At 45.5% G+C, this 17,837-nt stretch overlaps 1 protein-coding gene across 4 annotated transcripts in view; it reads right to left on the bottom strand.

Annotated features, from left to right (window-relative positions):
- The window catches only part of Pisd (phosphatidylserine decarboxylase), a 51,139-nt gene that overhangs the window by 12,808 nt on the left and 20,494 nt on the right, over positions 1-17,837 (bottom strand). For 2 of the 4 annotated variants that reach the window (XM_070534282.1, XM_070534283.1), the window contains exons 2-3: positions 7,019-7,257; positions 516-712 (exon numbers count right to left, since the gene is read on the bottom strand). In XM_070534282.1, the coding sequence (XP_070390383.1) occupies positions 516-712; positions 7,019-7,208 (387 nt within the window). In that variant the 5' untranslated portion in view covers positions 7,209-7,257. Of the gene's footprint in view, positions 1-515; positions 713-4,988; positions 5,293-7,018; positions 7,258-17,837 lie in introns of those variants that run through there. The other 2 variants (XM_070534285.1, XM_070534284.1) reach the window with 2 other exon arrangements.

A 17,837-nucleotide genomic window follows, 5' to 3' on the forward strand; every position in this document is an offset into this window, starting at 1 on the left:
GACTAGTCAAAAATGTAATGTCATTACTCCTTAAAGCCTCATACAAGCACTGAACAGATTAGGACAGAGGCATGCCAGAAACCAGAGCGGCCGCAAATGTTTTGTACCATGGTGGCCTCTAGCTCACCACTCGATTTCCCAGGACTGGTCAGGCTGTGCACAAGACTGCATGTAACTGGACAGGATTAAATGCTATTAGCGGTTGCTATATAACCCTGTAAGCACTAACACATGTATAGACTTGGGGGACCTTTTGCAATTGGTTTCCCCCTCTCATCCAACCTCTAACACCTCCATCTCCTGCAGAAGGGCAGCGGATTGGGCGAGTTGGTGTTGCATGGTAACAATAAAAATTCAAACAGTGCATAAACGACGGGACCAGAATGAGGAGGAGTGTTTTTGTCTCCTCCTCATTCTGGTCCCGTCGTTTATGCGCTGTTTGAATTTTTATTGTTACCTCCATCTCCTTTGCACACACTTCTGACGACACCCTCAAACAATGAAACGAGACGCACTTGGAGGCCAGAAGCAACGGGCTGTGGAGTGCTGTCGTCGCCTGCATTACGGCTGCGTAAGCTCCTCAGGTACGCCAGGCAGGCAAAACCAATCCCCAGCGGAATGGGCATCCACCGAAGACTTCGCAGGTACCGGCTTGCACCCACTGGTGAACTGCTTCGCTCCCAGGCTCGCCGCGGCGATGACTCGCCCCCATCTAGTGAAAAAGATAGCACATTTACCCTCTGTCATCAATACAAATAACAACGAGAGAGAGAGAAGTAAAGAGACACAAGGAGATGAACTAGATTCACATCCAGTTTATTACCCTACATTGGGGGGAAAGGGGATAAGGGGATGAAATGCCAAGAATGGAGTAAAAGAGCACAAGTTGAGGCTACTTGAGAAGCTGTCAGCACTTTTAAGCTACATATGTCTACACATTATAATTGCAAGTTTTTCACAAGTAACAAAACAATAAAAGTGACAAGAGTTTAGTTCTCAGGCCATTTGGCCTGATCGAGGGATAGAAATAATTTAACTGCCAATATAGAGTGCATTGTGAGGGCTTTCTTCTTATGTTGTTGTTGTTAATTAACACAAGATTTCATTCACCTTCGCTAACATGCAGCAAGCTTTTTAATGGAAGAATAAAAGCTTTACCGAAGTCACATGCTAGCTTGAAAGTTACACCCTCCATCTTGTTAAACTATTTAAGCCGTACTAATGAATATTTAAATGAATTGGTGCTGTGGGTATCTGTGAAATTATGTCCAAAGCCTTCATGTTTTATGCAACTATACAGCTCAAGGTATACATAGCACAGAAATAATCATGCTAGAAAGGCTAGAGAAATAAGATGTCCTGTAGACATATTTCCGCATTCTTTCTTTTACGATTCGAAAGTGGAGTCTGTTGGATGAAAGTGTTGTGGATGCTCCTGTAATTATGTTTTCCTCATCCTCGAAAGGTGAAAGCTTTATCTAAATGTGCAAGTGACAGCTGCGCCTGTATTTTTTAAATGTTTTCATGCTTGTTATTTTCTTGACCTCCCGGCAATAATGCCCGACTGGGTGATGTACAATGTTAAAAAAATAATAATAAATAAATAAATAAATAAATAAATAAATAAATAGAGAGGGAGAGAGAGGGAGGGGAAATAAAATTCCTTTCAGATCTGCATGGCTTAACTGATAGCTCATTAAGCGGCAAGATTTGATCTATTTGAGTCCTTGTACTAATACCACCAACTTAGCTCACACCCCAACTTCACAGTAATCACAAGAGGAAAGCATGAGATGAACAGGCTTTAATATGATTTTTTTTTTTGTACCACAACTTTGTCCCCAATGACAAGTGCTTAGTAAGCTGAGTGCTCAAACAAAACAACCACCAAGCTCTCAAAGCCGGTGTAACAGGAATGCACACACATGCCAACAGCAAGGTCTCAGCAACAAGTTCTATTTGTGGGGTGTTTTAGTACTATAATTTATTTCATCTGGGCATTTGAGACCTTGACAGAATGAAATACAATGTTTAAGAACATGCGGCAAACTGTGGCAAGTATTCATGGCAAAAAAGCTTTTATATACAGCACAGATGTAATGGCAAAGGCAATCCAAGAAGAATACATACATGTTCCCAGAACATGAATGTAACTGGAAGTTAGTACCCAGGAAGTGACACTGAACAGTGAGTGCACATGAAATATTTGGTTTCTGACAGGCTGTAGTGTTTTTGACCCAATGTGAACTTTCAGAATCATTTTTAGAAACGTAATTAGAAAAGACAATGAGCCAACATGACAGGTCTTGTTAGTAGTGAAGTGTCACAAAATGTTTGACATTTCATGAGCACTATGTTTAAGGTAGGATGTCTGTATCACAAAAGTTGATAGTTAATAATTTACATTACAATTTAGTGATAAAGTTTACTGTAACAGCACTACAGTGCCTTCGTCTTATCATAAGAAGCCAACAAACACTGACACCAAGGACAACATAGGAGAAATTGCTTGTGCCTAATGAATGAAATAAAGAAACGATAAATAATTGAAATTAAAGTGGATGAAAAAACAACTTGCCGCAGGTGGGAATTGAACCCACAACCTTCGCATTTTGCGTGCCACGTGGGTTCGGTTCCCACCTGCGGCAAGTTGTTTTTTCATCCACTTTAATTTCAATTATTTATCTTTTCTTTATTTCATTCATTAGACATAAGTAATTTCCCCTATGTTGTCCTTGGTGTCAGTGTGTGTTGTCTTCTTACGATATGACTAATAAAAATAGGGCCCCTCGGTCAACCCCCTTTCTTGTTGTCTTTTGTTAGTAACTCTCTGTATTGTCAATTTGGGTTACTGAGGGAACAGAAGTCAGAGCCAGTAAGCAAACTGCTTACTGTGCCAAACAATTCAGTAACAACAGCCAAAAATGAGGACAGCTTGCAACTATTTTTTTTAATCAAGGAAATGGGAGTGTGCCGGAACATCGTGAATGTGTGCCTTTTGGGTTCGCTCAGACAAAGAAACCATTAACCTCTCTTAGGAGATGCACAACAAGCTGGATTTCATAACAAGGTACATTCTTCCTAGCGATATCTATATCGCATTGAGTGCACAAATGTTGAGAAACCGCTTCCTGTAATTGTTTGGCGATCAGATACGGCTTTTTCATACAATGGCTTCATGACGCCCATTTAGTTGTATTTTATCACATGCCATGTGCAATGCCGCAGTGTTAGTCGTCCACCTCCAACTCACCCACTCACAATGCCCCCCCACCCCCCCACCCTCAACTTACACAGAGGCATCACATTGTGCCCACTGGGCAACCAATAAGGGGACTGTGCTTTTTTCTTTCTTTTTGCTTGCATGTGCAACACTTTAGAGTAATCATACAGCCTGTGCTTACAACAAAAATATACTATGGGAAACTAATCAAAATAGAAGTAATACCCATGAACTCTGATATCACAGGATATTTTATACATGCAGAGAGGCACAAGCACTAAGGTATTCTTAAAGGGACACTAAAGGCAAATACTAAGTCAAGCTAAAGTGATGGATTAGTGCTCGAGAATCTCTAAGGCTTCAATATTATCGCAAACAGAGCCTTAATAACAGAGAAACTGAGGTAAATGCAAGGCATGATTAGAGACTCTTCCGGGACATTCAAGCACTTGCCCAATGATGAAAGCACTCCTCAGTTAAATTCTGTCACCAGTGCTCAACTACTTGTTGCAAAAAAAAACACCCTTGAGTTGTATAACAAGATGAAATAAAATGCTACTTGTCCAGTTCTATTTCATTTTTTAGAAAGAAGAACTCATTGAAAGTGCAGTTGACAATGACACGAGCGGTCGAAAAGTTTTGTTTGTGCTCGACTCTGCGCCGCCCACGCTATGAAGTTTCAGCACTTTCCTGATTGCACAGTGCTGCGCTGGTTTTGCTGGCTCATGAAACTCGCACAAACTGCAAGTAGCAGAGAATTCAACTTCCATGTGATGTCGTCGAATGCTCGAGCAGTCCATGCCACTACCGACCAAAAATGCAGCTGCAGTGGTGAATACACCTCTCTGTCTTGACACAATACCACCGCCTGTCGGGCGCCGTTTTACTCACTGACAGCAAGCAGCAAGGGATGGTGATAGCGTATGCAACGTTACCACTCCATTGGTTGGTGGGAGATTTGAGTTTTGAAAAAGGCATGCAAACCCTTCAGATGCAATTTTCTCGTAAACTAAGTCCTTTCTTGGCACGAAACAAGTGTTGCGAGGTTTCTGGGATAGTATTTAAACAGTGCACGTCGACTTAGTATTTGCATTTAGTGTCCCTTTAATGGTCAGTAAAATGTACACACTCAAGGAAACAGCTTAGAAATGCAATTCCCAATGAACCTGTCTTGATATAGCCGCAACCTCATGACCAGAGAGTGGGCAAAACAGGCTGTTAAATTAACCAGTACGAGCTTTGTACAATGGAGAAACAAGATAGTTTAACTTTGGCAGTGTTCACAAATTATTGACATAAGTAACATATCACAACACTAATGTGAAATACAATTTAATGTGCAAGCACACCTTAAAATCATAATAAACAACTTAGTTTTACTGCAGTTATAATTTGCACCAAATGTATGATGACCCGAAGACCTGAATATATAACATGTAAGCGCAAACTCATTCATACCAAGATCCAGTTCATCTATAGTGGTGCTTCAAAATAAAAATACACTTCTCTTATATGTTATACCTTCTCTTACAAGTTTTACCACTGCCCAATTTATTCAATCAATGCAGCTAACTACAATAATAAGAAAAAAAAAGAGCTACTCATGCACATTCTTTATGGTAAGAATGAATGCCAATCAGCAGTGACCAAACTGTGGCTTCTGACCACCTGACGAAACTGTCCTAACAAGAGCATACCTCACAACACACACACAACTAAGTAATGAAAGTATTTCAAAGAAACATTATAAGCATGAATGAAGTACCTTGACTCAGTAGCAGTAGCAACCAGAGACAGACAGTGCTGCAGAGAAAAGACCGTTTTGCAGGAAGCCTGTCAACCATCCTGAAAGACTGCTTCGATATCAGCAGTCCTGTCACTGCTATGATGCGAAACAACTCGACTAGTGCCTGACCTACCAACATCACTTTGGAATGTAGCCAACACACAGGAGAAATCCAACCCAACCAGGAGGGAGCAGTAAAAATAAAATGCCCCAACACAAAACAAAACGCTGGCTCTTCTCAGAACTCCCTCCCGTAAAGGTACCCGCACTCGGACGGAGCGCAGGGGCAAAAGACTTGAGCCACGCACGTGTGAGACTGATAAAGGAGGCTCGCCGACAGTTCCGAAAGCCGATGCTGGTGTCGCTGCTGCGCCTGACGGCCCCTTATCAAAGCACTCAGTTCGACTGCGGCACTGCCGACCGAGCGCGGGGTGACAGCTTGTTTGAAGAATGGTCAGCGCTGACGATGGGAGAGGAGGAGGCCGGGGTGTCGACAGTGTTGTCCCGTCTGGATCCGGCAACGACATAGCCGCAAGAACGGGTGAGCAGCCAAGTGCTCGCCGCTCTTATCTTGGTTACCCTCAACACACATGGAATGGTCACGTGATAACTCTCCCCTTTCACAATGTCGGTGCTACGCATTATCAGGTTGTATGTGGAAGATGCATTTTTTTTTAATTCCTTGTGGAAATGGTGGCACATTCTTTAGAGGCGCCTATCTTTCGGTGAGAACTATAGTAGGTTGCCAATGCCTTTGTAATAATTTTTTGTTCAACTGTCAAACCTCAATGAATTAAAGACATGGTCAATATGTTAACAGTGAGAGTTAAGACCTTCTTGAGAAGCATAACTGACAGGTAGGAATGGCAGTCGCTGAAGTTGTAAAAGTTCTTATCACTGCTCTGTCATGATTAAGATAAACATGTGTGCCACAGGTGGGAATAACAATTGTGGCTTGATAAATTGCCTTCAAGTAAATTTGCTCAAATGTTCACACACATGCAATATTTGAGAGAAACAACTGTCAGAATGAAAAAAGAAAGATAATTTTAGACCTTAGCAATAAAATGGATATGTAATAGAAGAAGAAAAATAATAGTGACTTTACAGAATGCGATGGAAAACTAATGGAAAGCTTCCTATACCTTACCCGTGCAGTACTTCAGCTGAAGTGGTAGGCTAGAACTGTGTGATAGCGTGCGACTTATTTCTGCTTGGCTACACATGCGGAACAAGCGCAACTGGATGCTTCTTATCTAATCTTTGGCAGAGATTTCTCCACGTAATTTTCCCCTTTCCTGACCAGTAGGAGTCGCCTGCGTTCAAGGCAACGAATTGCTAGCGTGTGTGCCATAGTTACATCAATGAGACTTAAGGACCGACAACAACATAGATTTTTCCAGCTAAAGTTCTACTGACCATCATCATAATGGCAGCACATGCTTGCATTCCAAGCTGCTAAGACTGATTGAGAAAGATTGAGAAATTGATGGAAAGCGAGCTACAAAAGTTCTTTATGGCCATCAGTGAACATACATGAATAGTGACACACGGTAGACCAAAAAAAGAATTCGCCAACAGGAAAAGGTGCATATTAAATATTGAGTCAACAAATTAAACACGCCGGCAGTACACACTGGAAAGGAATGCAAACATGAACAAACAAAGTCAAACACCCCTGATGCATAATTACTTGAAGTTGACATTCAAAATCTTTGCAAAATGAGCTGCCTCTGTCTGCCTCCTTGAATTACTTACACCTGTGTCCGTCACCGGCATGCACAAGTGCGCAGCCAAATTTGTTCTTTTTTTTTCCTGTTCTTGTTTCATTCCAACCTGCCTGTAGAATTATCTCGTTACAATATCCATGGGTGATGTCGTACACAGACCCTATTCTAACGGCAACTCAGTGGCGGCCAGTTTTCGAAAAGCAAAGGACCGTGCAGGTGTCAGCAAAAGCACATCAACTCTGTACATAACCCTGAGTAATGTCAAAGGCCACTACTCACGGCTTGCCATGTGCCGCGTGCGACCAGAGCAGTTGGGTAGGCTGGCGGATGGAAGCGCGCACAGCCATGGTGATGAGAAAAAGGGAGAAGCCGGGGCATGGCAAGCGTCTTTGTGGCGACCTAGCCAAGGGCCGCCGCTGCGCTGGGTCGTCAACAGCAGCAGCGGCAGGCTTTGGTGTGAGAGCCACATGCTTTTTGGATCACACTCTCCCACCAGCTACAGATACAGCCAAACGGCTCTGCAAGGGTGAGAACAAGAACAGCAGCAAGGCAACACATCAGAAAAAATATTAATAGAACAAAGAAATGAAAAGAAAGGAAAGAAAAAACTGCTTGTGCATCAAGGCCAGATCATCAATTACCAATGCCAGAGCATCAAGGCCAAATGTCATTTTTCATAACACTGCATAAACAGCAGAGAAGCTGGAGCGACAGCAGAGGCTTTTCAACCAGTGCTACTGCCGCTATAAAAGTACCGGTGTTAGTAGATTTTGCTAGTGGCATGCTTTATTAGCACAGCCAATACAGGCAGGTGACATTCATGGAAGCATTGCGGTACGGGTCTGAATTGTAACATGAAAATATGTCAAATGCACACAGAAAGGGATGGTAAACATTTAAAGTGTACTATAATGCGTCACAAAGTGGTTTATGCTCATGAACAGCACCACAAAACATTACTAAGCATTTAGGCAAGAAAATTCGGCGAAAGTAAACCCAGTATTGAATTGACTCTGGGATTGGCCCATGCACCTCAGAGAGAGGTCCTGGACTGCTGCAGGTAGTGGTTTTTCATAGCTCTTTTCAGGTGGTGTTAGGTGTCAGCACTGTGTTCTGCCTTTACCCATGTAGAGGGCATGGGAGAGACGGCGGAAGAGAATAAAGGCAAGACGCTTGCTTTCCTATTTCATTTCTGTCACTGCATGTCATTCTTTGCATGGCAGTGGATTTACAATGTTGTACGCAGTTGCGTAGCATCACATAAGGTTGTAGAGGGTACATGCCAATACAAGTTCTTCAGGCATAGCATGAAGGACAGCGGCCCTTTTCTTTAAGGCCCTTGTAAAGTGACCAGGATGAAAGGATGCCCCGGATGCTCTGTCAAGTGTCCAGCCAATACATGAGGATTTTATTTGTCATAGACCTACCAATGTGTTGAAAACAGGACCTCTCTTTTTCAAGGCATTACCTCTCAGCAGGCCTTGAAGGGACAATTTTGCTGTTTGGAAAGGCTTGAATCACACAAGTACTTTTGTTAAAATGTTGGGTTTTGACTGAAGCTCTTTTCTCCAATGTTCTCCTTTCATTCCATAATTTTAGGTCTCATTCCAAAAATCTTTTGAACTACTACTATTAAGGCATTCACAGTCACAATTTCTTCACAGAAGTTCACAAAGGGAACTTTCAATAACGAATATTTGTGAAAGCATTCTATTAGCCACTCTTTTTTTTCTCCTCAAGGAGAGGAGAAGAAAAAAGGAAAGGCAGGCATGTTAACCAGAAAAGCATTCTTTTGGCTACCATATAAAAAATTGATTAAATTATGGGGTTTTACGTGCCAAAGCCACTATCTGATTACGAGACACGCCGTAGTGAGGGACTACAGATTAATTTTGACCACCTGGGGTTCTTTAACATGCACTAAAAGTATGGTACGCAGCCGTTTTTGCATTTTGTCCCCTTTGAAATGCAGTCGCTGTGGCCGAGATTTGATTCTGTGATTTCATGCTTAGTAGTACAATGCCAAAGCCACTAAACAAGTGCGACCGGTAATTAGCTACAAAATAGAGTGGAAAGGAAAAAGGAGAATATAAAGATGAGAGACATCTCATCTCTGGAAGACAGGTTTCACTCAAAAAGTACAGCAAATATTGAAGCCGTATTCATGGTGCCACTGATAAATTTTGGAGCAGCTTGGGGCACCCAAATAGAGATTTAGGAGCACTTGGCAACAAATAAATGCGAACTACTGGACACCTCCAAGTCAAACATCTCCTTAGGGGGTCTATACAATAATTTATTGTATGGACCCTCAATGAGATGTTTGCCTTATGAGTTGATGCCCCTGCACACATCCTTGCTGAATGAAACCACATCCAGAGATGCAGCCTGTCATACCAGACATCAACAAATAGACTTTGACGCAATGCAAATCATGTCATTCACAACCTTACGCGATTACAAAATAGCTCTTATGGTTAATAATATTATAAATACCAACTACCCCTTACCTCTTGGTGCATTCAGTATTCCCGTCCGCAACACTAGACAAGCCAGCAATGGCAATTTTAACCTTCCTATTTGCCATAATGCGTACGGAGAAAGACGAATAGAATTTACAGGAGCGAAAATTTGGAGCTCGTTGCCAATTGAAGTAAAGCAAGCTAGGAATTTCAAACTGACATGCAAGAAACATTTTTTGGGAATGGAAGCAAGGCTACAAAGTTTTTCTTCAATGTGTTTGTGATTGCTGTCCTATATGTTATTTTGTATTGGACCGCTTACTAGCCTCATTGGCTATCGGTCCAAATATCTGTGTATACATTTTGTTTGTGTTACTCAATAAAGACTTCTTGATTCTTGATTCTTGACTTTCACTATGATGCACCATTGAATGTCCTATGACCCTGAAATCACAAACGCATGTGCACGCGCTCTCGTATACACACACACACACACAAAGAAAGAAAAACTGCCGAGGCAGGTGCTGGCACATGGACTGGCTATGTGCTTATTTTCTCGGTGCTCATTTTAAAGGGCACCCCAAATGTCTGTTTCTCAAAGCAAAGATTGCTGGCGTTGACGACAGCCACTGGTTGAAGACTACAAACACAAGAATGTTTGCTTGAGATACGGGTGAACCTGCTCAGTACGCTCAAGTACACTTGAAGGGCTCGGAAAGCAAAATGTTCCCTTTGAAAGCGGGAGAAGTTTTGGACGCTACACAGGCATGCTGATTTATGTTTGACCACAAAAACTACACAAGCTGCGCGAGACCAGGCTTCTCGTTGACTTTACGCCCCTTGCATAACCGCTCACGCAATCCCGTTTCGGCGCACGCCGCATGCAACGAGGGCTGATCCTGATCGCTGTTGCCCGGTTGTTTGGCTCCTTTTTTCGTGTCTCAGCTGTTTGAGCTCGCGTTGTCTCGCAACAAGCTCCCCGCGTGGACGCTATTTTCGACCGCTAGGAGGTAAGCGAGTGGGAGGGTATATACTGCCCGGGTCTGCCAATGCCGGGAGTAGTAGCAGTGAAGCGGTCCGAGCCAAACCAGAGAGAGACGAGCCAAACCAGAGAGAGAGAGAAGGTGGGCAAGGGGGTGGACGAGGTTGTACTGGCTGGTGTAAGGGTGCGGATGATTTACGTCGCGCGCGTAGGTCTGCGGCAGCAGTGGTGGTGGTCAGCTCATCACGCGCGTGGATCGATGCACGGGTTCAGCGTACCGGCCGCGAGTCGCGCACGTACAGACTCGTGTATATCCGCGATGGGCATACGCGCAGAATCCGGGCGATCGAACGTGCCAAGTCACGTGTCCTACGCATGACTACAGCCGGTGATGAACGTCGCGGTAAGACAGGCTTTGCCGAGAAAAAAAAAAGAAAAAAGAAAGCCGAGAGCACGAGAGAAGGGACATATGGGCAGCGGTGGCGCTCGCAAAAAAAAGAAAGAAAAAAAACTTCATTGAAACCCGCGTTGCGGTGTCAACCCAACCTTGCCCTCTTTCTCTTTCTTTCTTTTTTTTACTAACGCATGCAGGAAGAAATAAAGTAAAGCAGCCGACACACGGCGTAACTTTCGCAAAAGGGTGGGGGGAGGGGGATAAGAAATACAAGTACCACCGCATTTTTTTTTTTTCGAAAAGCGAGGCGCTAGAGTGGAACCCCCCTCCAAACGAGACTTAAGAGCGTTACTTGATAAGATATACCCTGATCGCTAACCGATACTGCGTGACCGCTTTCCTGCGACGCAGCGCGAAATCACGCCAGCTTTGGATATCGGCCAATCGCTCAGCATTCCCCGTGTTGCGAGGGCAGCACAGCCGCTCGCACCCGCATAAGACAACCCAACACCATTACATTATATACTCTCCATCAACGACTTATTACGATCAAGGCCGGTCTACGATCCGCCGAGCCCCCAAATCGCTTCAAGCATGTAGCAACTAAAAGGCGGGAGGGAGCCTGGCGGTTTTCTTCGCTAGCTCCGTTCGTCTGTTTACTTACTTACTCCGTTTTCTTTATCGAATCATCGACGCGACCCCGTATCGGCGTACACACGCTCTCGGCCGCTAAGCTCTGCCGCAGGCCGCGCCGAAATCCGACGGTTGGCAAAACAAACAAACAAAAAAGCACACGCGGCGCTCCGGATCCTCCACGTCGCCGACGCGCTGGCAGCAGCATCGAACGAGCGCCGTGCGCAAAGTGGGCGGGTGATATCGCGCGACGCGGCGAAGCCTCCCGAGAAGTGGCCGTGCGTTGCAGGAAAGGCCGCCGCCGCTGCGGCAGCGGAGCCCGCGCGAACGCGGTCGACGCGCCCGGGTCAGCAACACCACTTCCGAGTCAAAGTATTTTTTATTTAGGCAGCGGAAAACGGTTGCCTAGGAGGCAGACATAAAGGCAATTAATGCCTGACAGAGTGTCAACCCCCTTCCCAAACATCTCACCCAACATCACTTTAATAATTGCTGCATTGCCTGTCGACAAAACTTTCAATTATAGATAGTGTAAAGCACCGGCAACAATGCATCAAAATGAAACCATTTGATACAAGAGTATTCTGTATCGCGACGAATGCGCAACTGAGAACGAATGACATTTGCGACATGAAGTACATGAAAATCGACCTGGTACGCGTTACCGAAAAAAAAAATGCAATCCATTTGCCTTACCTCTCACGCGCAAAACAGATTCGTTTACACTTTTATCTGGATGCCTACGCTCGACTCGCAGCGGAGCCACTGCCCGGCAGTGGTGCCGTGAAATCTGCGGGTACCGCCAGCCAATCAGAAAAGAGACCCAGAAGAAAGGCCTCCTCCTCCTCCTCCTCCTCCTCCTCCTCCTCCTCCACTGGCTACGTCGACGACGATGATTATGATTGAATTATACCTTGAAACGGGGGGCGGTGGCTATAAGAGCGAAAACAGTGCAACAAACGGGGGAAGAAATAGATACACAAGCATGTGGCCACCACGCTCCAGCCTATTTGAGTTCGTACCTCCTAATAATAAGGTGTTACGCGTTTCACCGTTTTGCCGGACAGGCACGTAATCGCCATGCGGCAAAACTCGTTGCCGAGGGTGAACAGTTTTTTCACAACAATTAAGCGCTCTGCGAAAGCTTTGCCTCAGATAAGATTCCAAATACGTGCGTTGGGTCTGCATTTCTAAGCATCGCTGCTAGTGCAACGCGTGCGGACGGGTCACTATGAAACGATTATTTCTAACGAGATGATATGCGCAGGCAACGGGTAAGCTAGATGGCTGTACTAGCTGACAACTGAAGAATTCAGGACAGGCCCCACAAGAACATGCATCTCGCATATTTGCTGTCTGTATCGCACAACACTCCAGAACAAAGAGTTCCCCGGAGAGACGCCGATATTGAATGAAGTTCGCTTTAATCACCACAGAAATGGGCGAGTGCAATTAGCTGGTACCACATGTGTACAAATTCTCTTTGAGCTGGATAATAGTCTGCGTGCCGCTGCATTGTTACGTAGTCGCCGACTACACAGCGTGTGACCTATAGTCGATTACAACCGCTATTCGAAAAAAAAAATGAATCGTAACGAACTATGGCTCTATTTAACGAATTTGTAAGTATAATCACCCGTGATCTTACAATGCGACCTCGGATCGATGATAACTACAGGGGCTCCGGATTAAATTTGATCAACTAGTGTTCTTTACCGGGCCCCTGACGCTTAGCACATGGAACGTTCCTTGAATTTCGCGAAGTCAGGAACCGAGCGCGCGGCCACGCCGCGCTTTTTCAAAGCCATTTATCCCTCGCACACCGTTATACATATGCCGAGAAACTCTGCAGAGAGATGGAAAGCGAGAAAAATGTTCGCCAGATTTGAGCAAACACGAAGTAAACGGCACATGACGAACAGCCCCTTCTAGTATTTCTTCGATCGTGCGGCTAGCTAACAGCGTGCGCGTAGCCACTGTTAAGGTTGGTATGTAACACCCCGGGAAAAAAAGATGCTCGGGGGACTCTGCTCGACCGGAACTAAGGGTGGTTTCCTAATTTGCTATGGTTGTCTCGAGGGGTTGCCGGTCTGGCTGGCGCCCCACAGTGCTCACAGGCCCCTTTGTGTGTGCGTGCGACTTTAAAAGAACCCTATTCAAGAACTGCCCAACTCTAGGGGAGAACGCTTTCCGCGAACCAACATCGCCTAGAAGAAAGGATAAGCGCCTACGATCCCGGACCTGCGGCTTGCCTCCTGCGGAGGCGGGCCCGTGCAAGCTCACCGGGGGGAAGGGATCCGCCACCCATGACAGGCACCAGACTCAGTGCCTGTCACGTGACGTTGACGTGAGCAAGATCCCGCCTAGGATTTTAGTGGGCCTACTTAAAGGGCCCCGCAATGTACTTTTTCACTTCATTATCTTCTTATCTTTCACCAACCATTGAATAAACCATGCAAGTTTCGCACTAGAAATCGTCTCGTCCTTGCCTGGTCGCCATGGTCTGCCGGACGCCTGCAGCCCGCCGACAACGCCACGCTACCCAAAAGTAACGCCGGTCGAGCTTCAAGTAACCGGCGTCGCAACAACTGGTCGGCAGCGGTGGCATACGCTATCCAAAAGTAACCGGCGTCACAACACCCCACATGTACACCCCTCCCCCCGCAAAAAAGCGGATACCTTATTTGCATTGAGAGTTATTCGCCCTAAAAGCGCTGACGGAAAGCAACGCGTACAGATGCTGTAAAAAGGACAACCACAGGACGCTTCCACGTGTAGGTGCTCGCGAAGAGCCCACATATACCTCGCTCGCTGACCCTGAGCGACGAGCTGATATAGACGCAAGCATTCAGAGGGCAGCCGCGACAGTCTTGGCCAACGTGACCGCGGGCACGCGAGAGACACGGCTTCCTATGCACGTTAACACAACACACACACACTACGCAACAATCCTCTCGCATACGCACGGCCACAGCTGCGCTCGCTTGGAAGCCCGCTTGTGTCGCCATCGACCGGACGACCTAAGTGTCTCCCATTCATACGCGTCGAGGAAAATAAGAGTAAAGCGGAGGTGGAGCCGGCGAGTGCGCTTCCTCGAAGAGCTCGCACTGGCTAAGTTTAGAACCAACCGCTGGTCCACCACCATGCCAAGCACGCGCTACTGAGCTGCTCACGGAGTCGAGAGAGGAAGGGAAAAAAGAAAAAGAAAAGAAGAGGACTGCCGCACGAACGGTCGCGCTCCGTGCCGCGACGTTGACTCTTATCTTACGAGGAACACGTCACTTTTGACGTCACCGCCGGCTCTCGTCGCGCGCGCCTAGTCAGTCAGTCATTACACGATCACTCACGGTCGACGGCGTCCTTGGTTGCTTTGGCAGAGCGCGTTCTCGGGAGAGAGCGGCGATCAGTTACACCTCTCCAACCGCGATGCGGCCACCGTGACCTACCCGACAAGGATCACACGATAACGGTCATACAAGTAAACACTCATGGGTGAAATCGCTTCCCTCGGTAGCAAGATCAATTAACAAAAGAGTGAAAAAAGAGGATAGAGCGATAGAGAGGGAGAGAAAGGGGGGGGAGGTTGTAGCAGCAGCCAGCAATGTTGCCTGCGACAGAGATAAGGCCAGTCCAAGGTATAAGAGTGAAAGGGTCGGAGCTTCAGTAACATATCGAAAATAATAAATAAAAAAGAAACGGGGGTGGCGGAGGAGGGTACGCTCAATTGAGGGCGCAGCTAGACGCCGTAAATGAGGATACATGTTTTCAACAGGCTCGGGTAAGTGCAAAGCAAACGACCTGCAGAATTTTCCATTGAAGCACGAGGGCATGTCCTGCGTGGTCCCCCTATCGTGACGAAGAAACAGCTTGAACGCAGGCCAAACAGCTTAAAGGACGCAGTGACATGTCCTGCATCCTTAAACCACTGTTCTTTCTTTGTTCTTGTTTTTCTAGTTAGCTCGTCTACTGGCTTTTTTCCAATGCGAGTTCACTGCTTATCACTCTGATGCCTCTTAGGCGAAACAACGTCAGCACTAGTTAGGAAGCACTATATGGACACCGGCAACACGAGCAACAGGCCTGAGGGGTGCACATGTGAGCGTAGTTACTGAATTAGCATGGGAGTGAAATAGCGCGAAGTCAGCATAACACTTTAAAGGTACACAAAAGGCAAATACTAAGTCCATGTGGCCTGATCAAATATCATTCCAGAAACCTCGCAACGCTTGTTTCGCGCCAATAATGGACTTACTTAACGAGGAAATTGCATCTGAAGGGTCCGAATACCTCTTTCGGAATTCAAATCTCCCACCACCCAACCGGGGGGAGTGGTAACGTTGCACACGCCATCAACATCCTTTACTGCCGTTGGTGAGTAAAACAGCGCCCGACAGACGGCGACGGTACCGAGCCAAGACAGAGCGGCATTTAAATTACATTCGAAAAATAACAGCCGAACCTTTCCGAGGCAACGACGAGGTTGTATTTGACGAAAAAAAAAAAAGAGCATGAAAGAGAACAACCAGATGGAAAAGGAGCTGGCGCTGACAAATTTAAACTGGAAGAAAGCCGAAGAAAAAAATTCCTAAATGCACAGCCACAGGAATAGATGAGGTTCCCGTTAGGCTGATTAATGAACTAGGAACAAAAAGTAAGGAAGCTCTGGTGAAAGCAGTGGAAAAACCTGTAAAAGATAGACAAATACCAGACAGGTGGCGACAAAGTAGAGTGAATTTAATTTATAAAGGTACGGGGGACAAAGACAATTCACTCGTATAGACCGTTGACCATTACATTGCTAATATACAGGTTAGCAACGCAGGCAATCAAATTAAAGCTGAAAGCATGGGCAGAGAATAATGACATTTTGGGAGAACTTTAGAATGCTTCAGAATAGGCAGGCATTTGGATGATAGCTTATTTATTCTTACTCAGTGTATTGAAATATCAAGAGTAGAAAGCAGACCGTTACATGTGGCCTACTTAAACATTACAGGGGGGGGGGGGGTATTCTATAAGAATGAACCTAGACTGTCCATTTCGGCCGCTGCTGATTGGCTAGGCCCGCTCGTCTCCTCCTCGCTCGTACAGCTACATCCAATCAGTAGCGGCCGAAATGGACAGTCCACTAGGTGGACTCTTACAGAATACCCCCCAGGAGCGTACGACAACGTAGGTCCCAACATTGTCTGGGATATTCTGGAAGGGGAAGGCTTAGGCGACGATGTCTACAGCTTTTAAGAGAGATTTACCTAGAAGATACCGCTTGCATTGAATGGAAAGGGATGAGGAGCGAGAAGAAAGTTGATATCACCAAGGGAATGAGGCAGGCGTGCCCCTTTATCCCCACTGCTCTTTATGTTGTACATGGTGAGGACGGAGAGGGCACTAGAAGGAAGTAAGATCGGATTTAATCTCTCATACAAACGGGCGGGCACAGTAGTAGAGCAGCAGCTTCCAGGTTTATTTTATGCGGACGACATTGTGTTACCAACTAACAAGCAAAGTGATTTGCAACGTCTGGCTAATATCTGTGGACAGGAAGGCAACAATTTAAGTTTGAAATTTAGTGTTAGAAAATCATGCGTTATGGTGTTCAATGAAAACAGTGAACAGACAGTGTCGATACAGGGCCAGGAAATACCTAGGGTAAAAAAATAGAAATAACGAAGGCAATAGATGTGTGGAAATACAGGAAAAAACAATAACAGTGAAGGGGAAGAGAAATGCAGCCATAATGAAGCACAGAGCGCTATGGGGATAAAATAGGTACGAGGTGCTCCGGGGCATGTGGTAAGGTGTAATGGTTCCAGGACTTACTTTTGGAAATGCGGTTGTTTGCTTGAAATCAGTGGTACAATCAGGACTCGATGGCAACCGAAGCTCAGTGGGACGCCTTGCATTGTGGGCTCACGGGAAGACTACAAATGAAGCTGTGCAGGGTGATATGGGCTGGACAAGTTTTGAAGTGAGGGAAGCTCGCAGTAAAATTAATTATGAAGAACGACTGAGGAATATGGAAGAATGTAAATGGACTGGGAGAGTGCTGATGTATTTTTACAGGAAAAACATTGATTCACAGTGGAGGAAAAGAACTAGGAAGCTTACCAGCAAGTATGCGGCCTGTAGGGTGAGCAACACAGCAACAAAGAACGTGAAGCGGAAAATCAGAGAGGCTGAAATAATCTCATGGGTGAAGGCAATGAAAAGAAACCTGCCATTAGTAACTACCTAAGAGGAAAAAACGAAATAAGGAAATAGACAATTTATGCTAACTCAAAGGAAAGCTCATTACTTTTCGTAGCGAGATCAGGATGCCTTGGAACACGCCCTTATAAAACAAGATATAAGAACGAAGAAGCATGTGCTTGTCCGGTAAAGCTAGGGAAAGGATGAAGCATCAAAAGCGCGGCAGTTTGGGCGAGTTGGTCTCTAATTCATTCATGAAGCATGTTTTATTAGAATGTGAAGATGTCTGCCCAGCGGTCGATTTAGGCACCACTGGCCTCCTTGAAGTCTTTGGGTTTAGCGAGGGCAGGGGAAAGTAAGCAGGTCCTAATAGAGATGAGTAAGACGTAATTAAAGGATTGGTGGAAGAAAAGTAAGGAAACGACAAAAAAAAGAAAA

The sequence above is a fragment of the Dermacentor albipictus genome, chromosome 2 (assembly GCF_038994185.2).
Source record: "Dermacentor albipictus isolate Rhodes 1998 colony chromosome 2, USDA_Dalb.pri_finalv2, whole genome shotgun sequence".
Lineage (NCBI taxonomy): Eukaryota > Metazoa > Arthropoda > Arachnida > Ixodida > Ixodidae > Dermacentor > Dermacentor albipictus.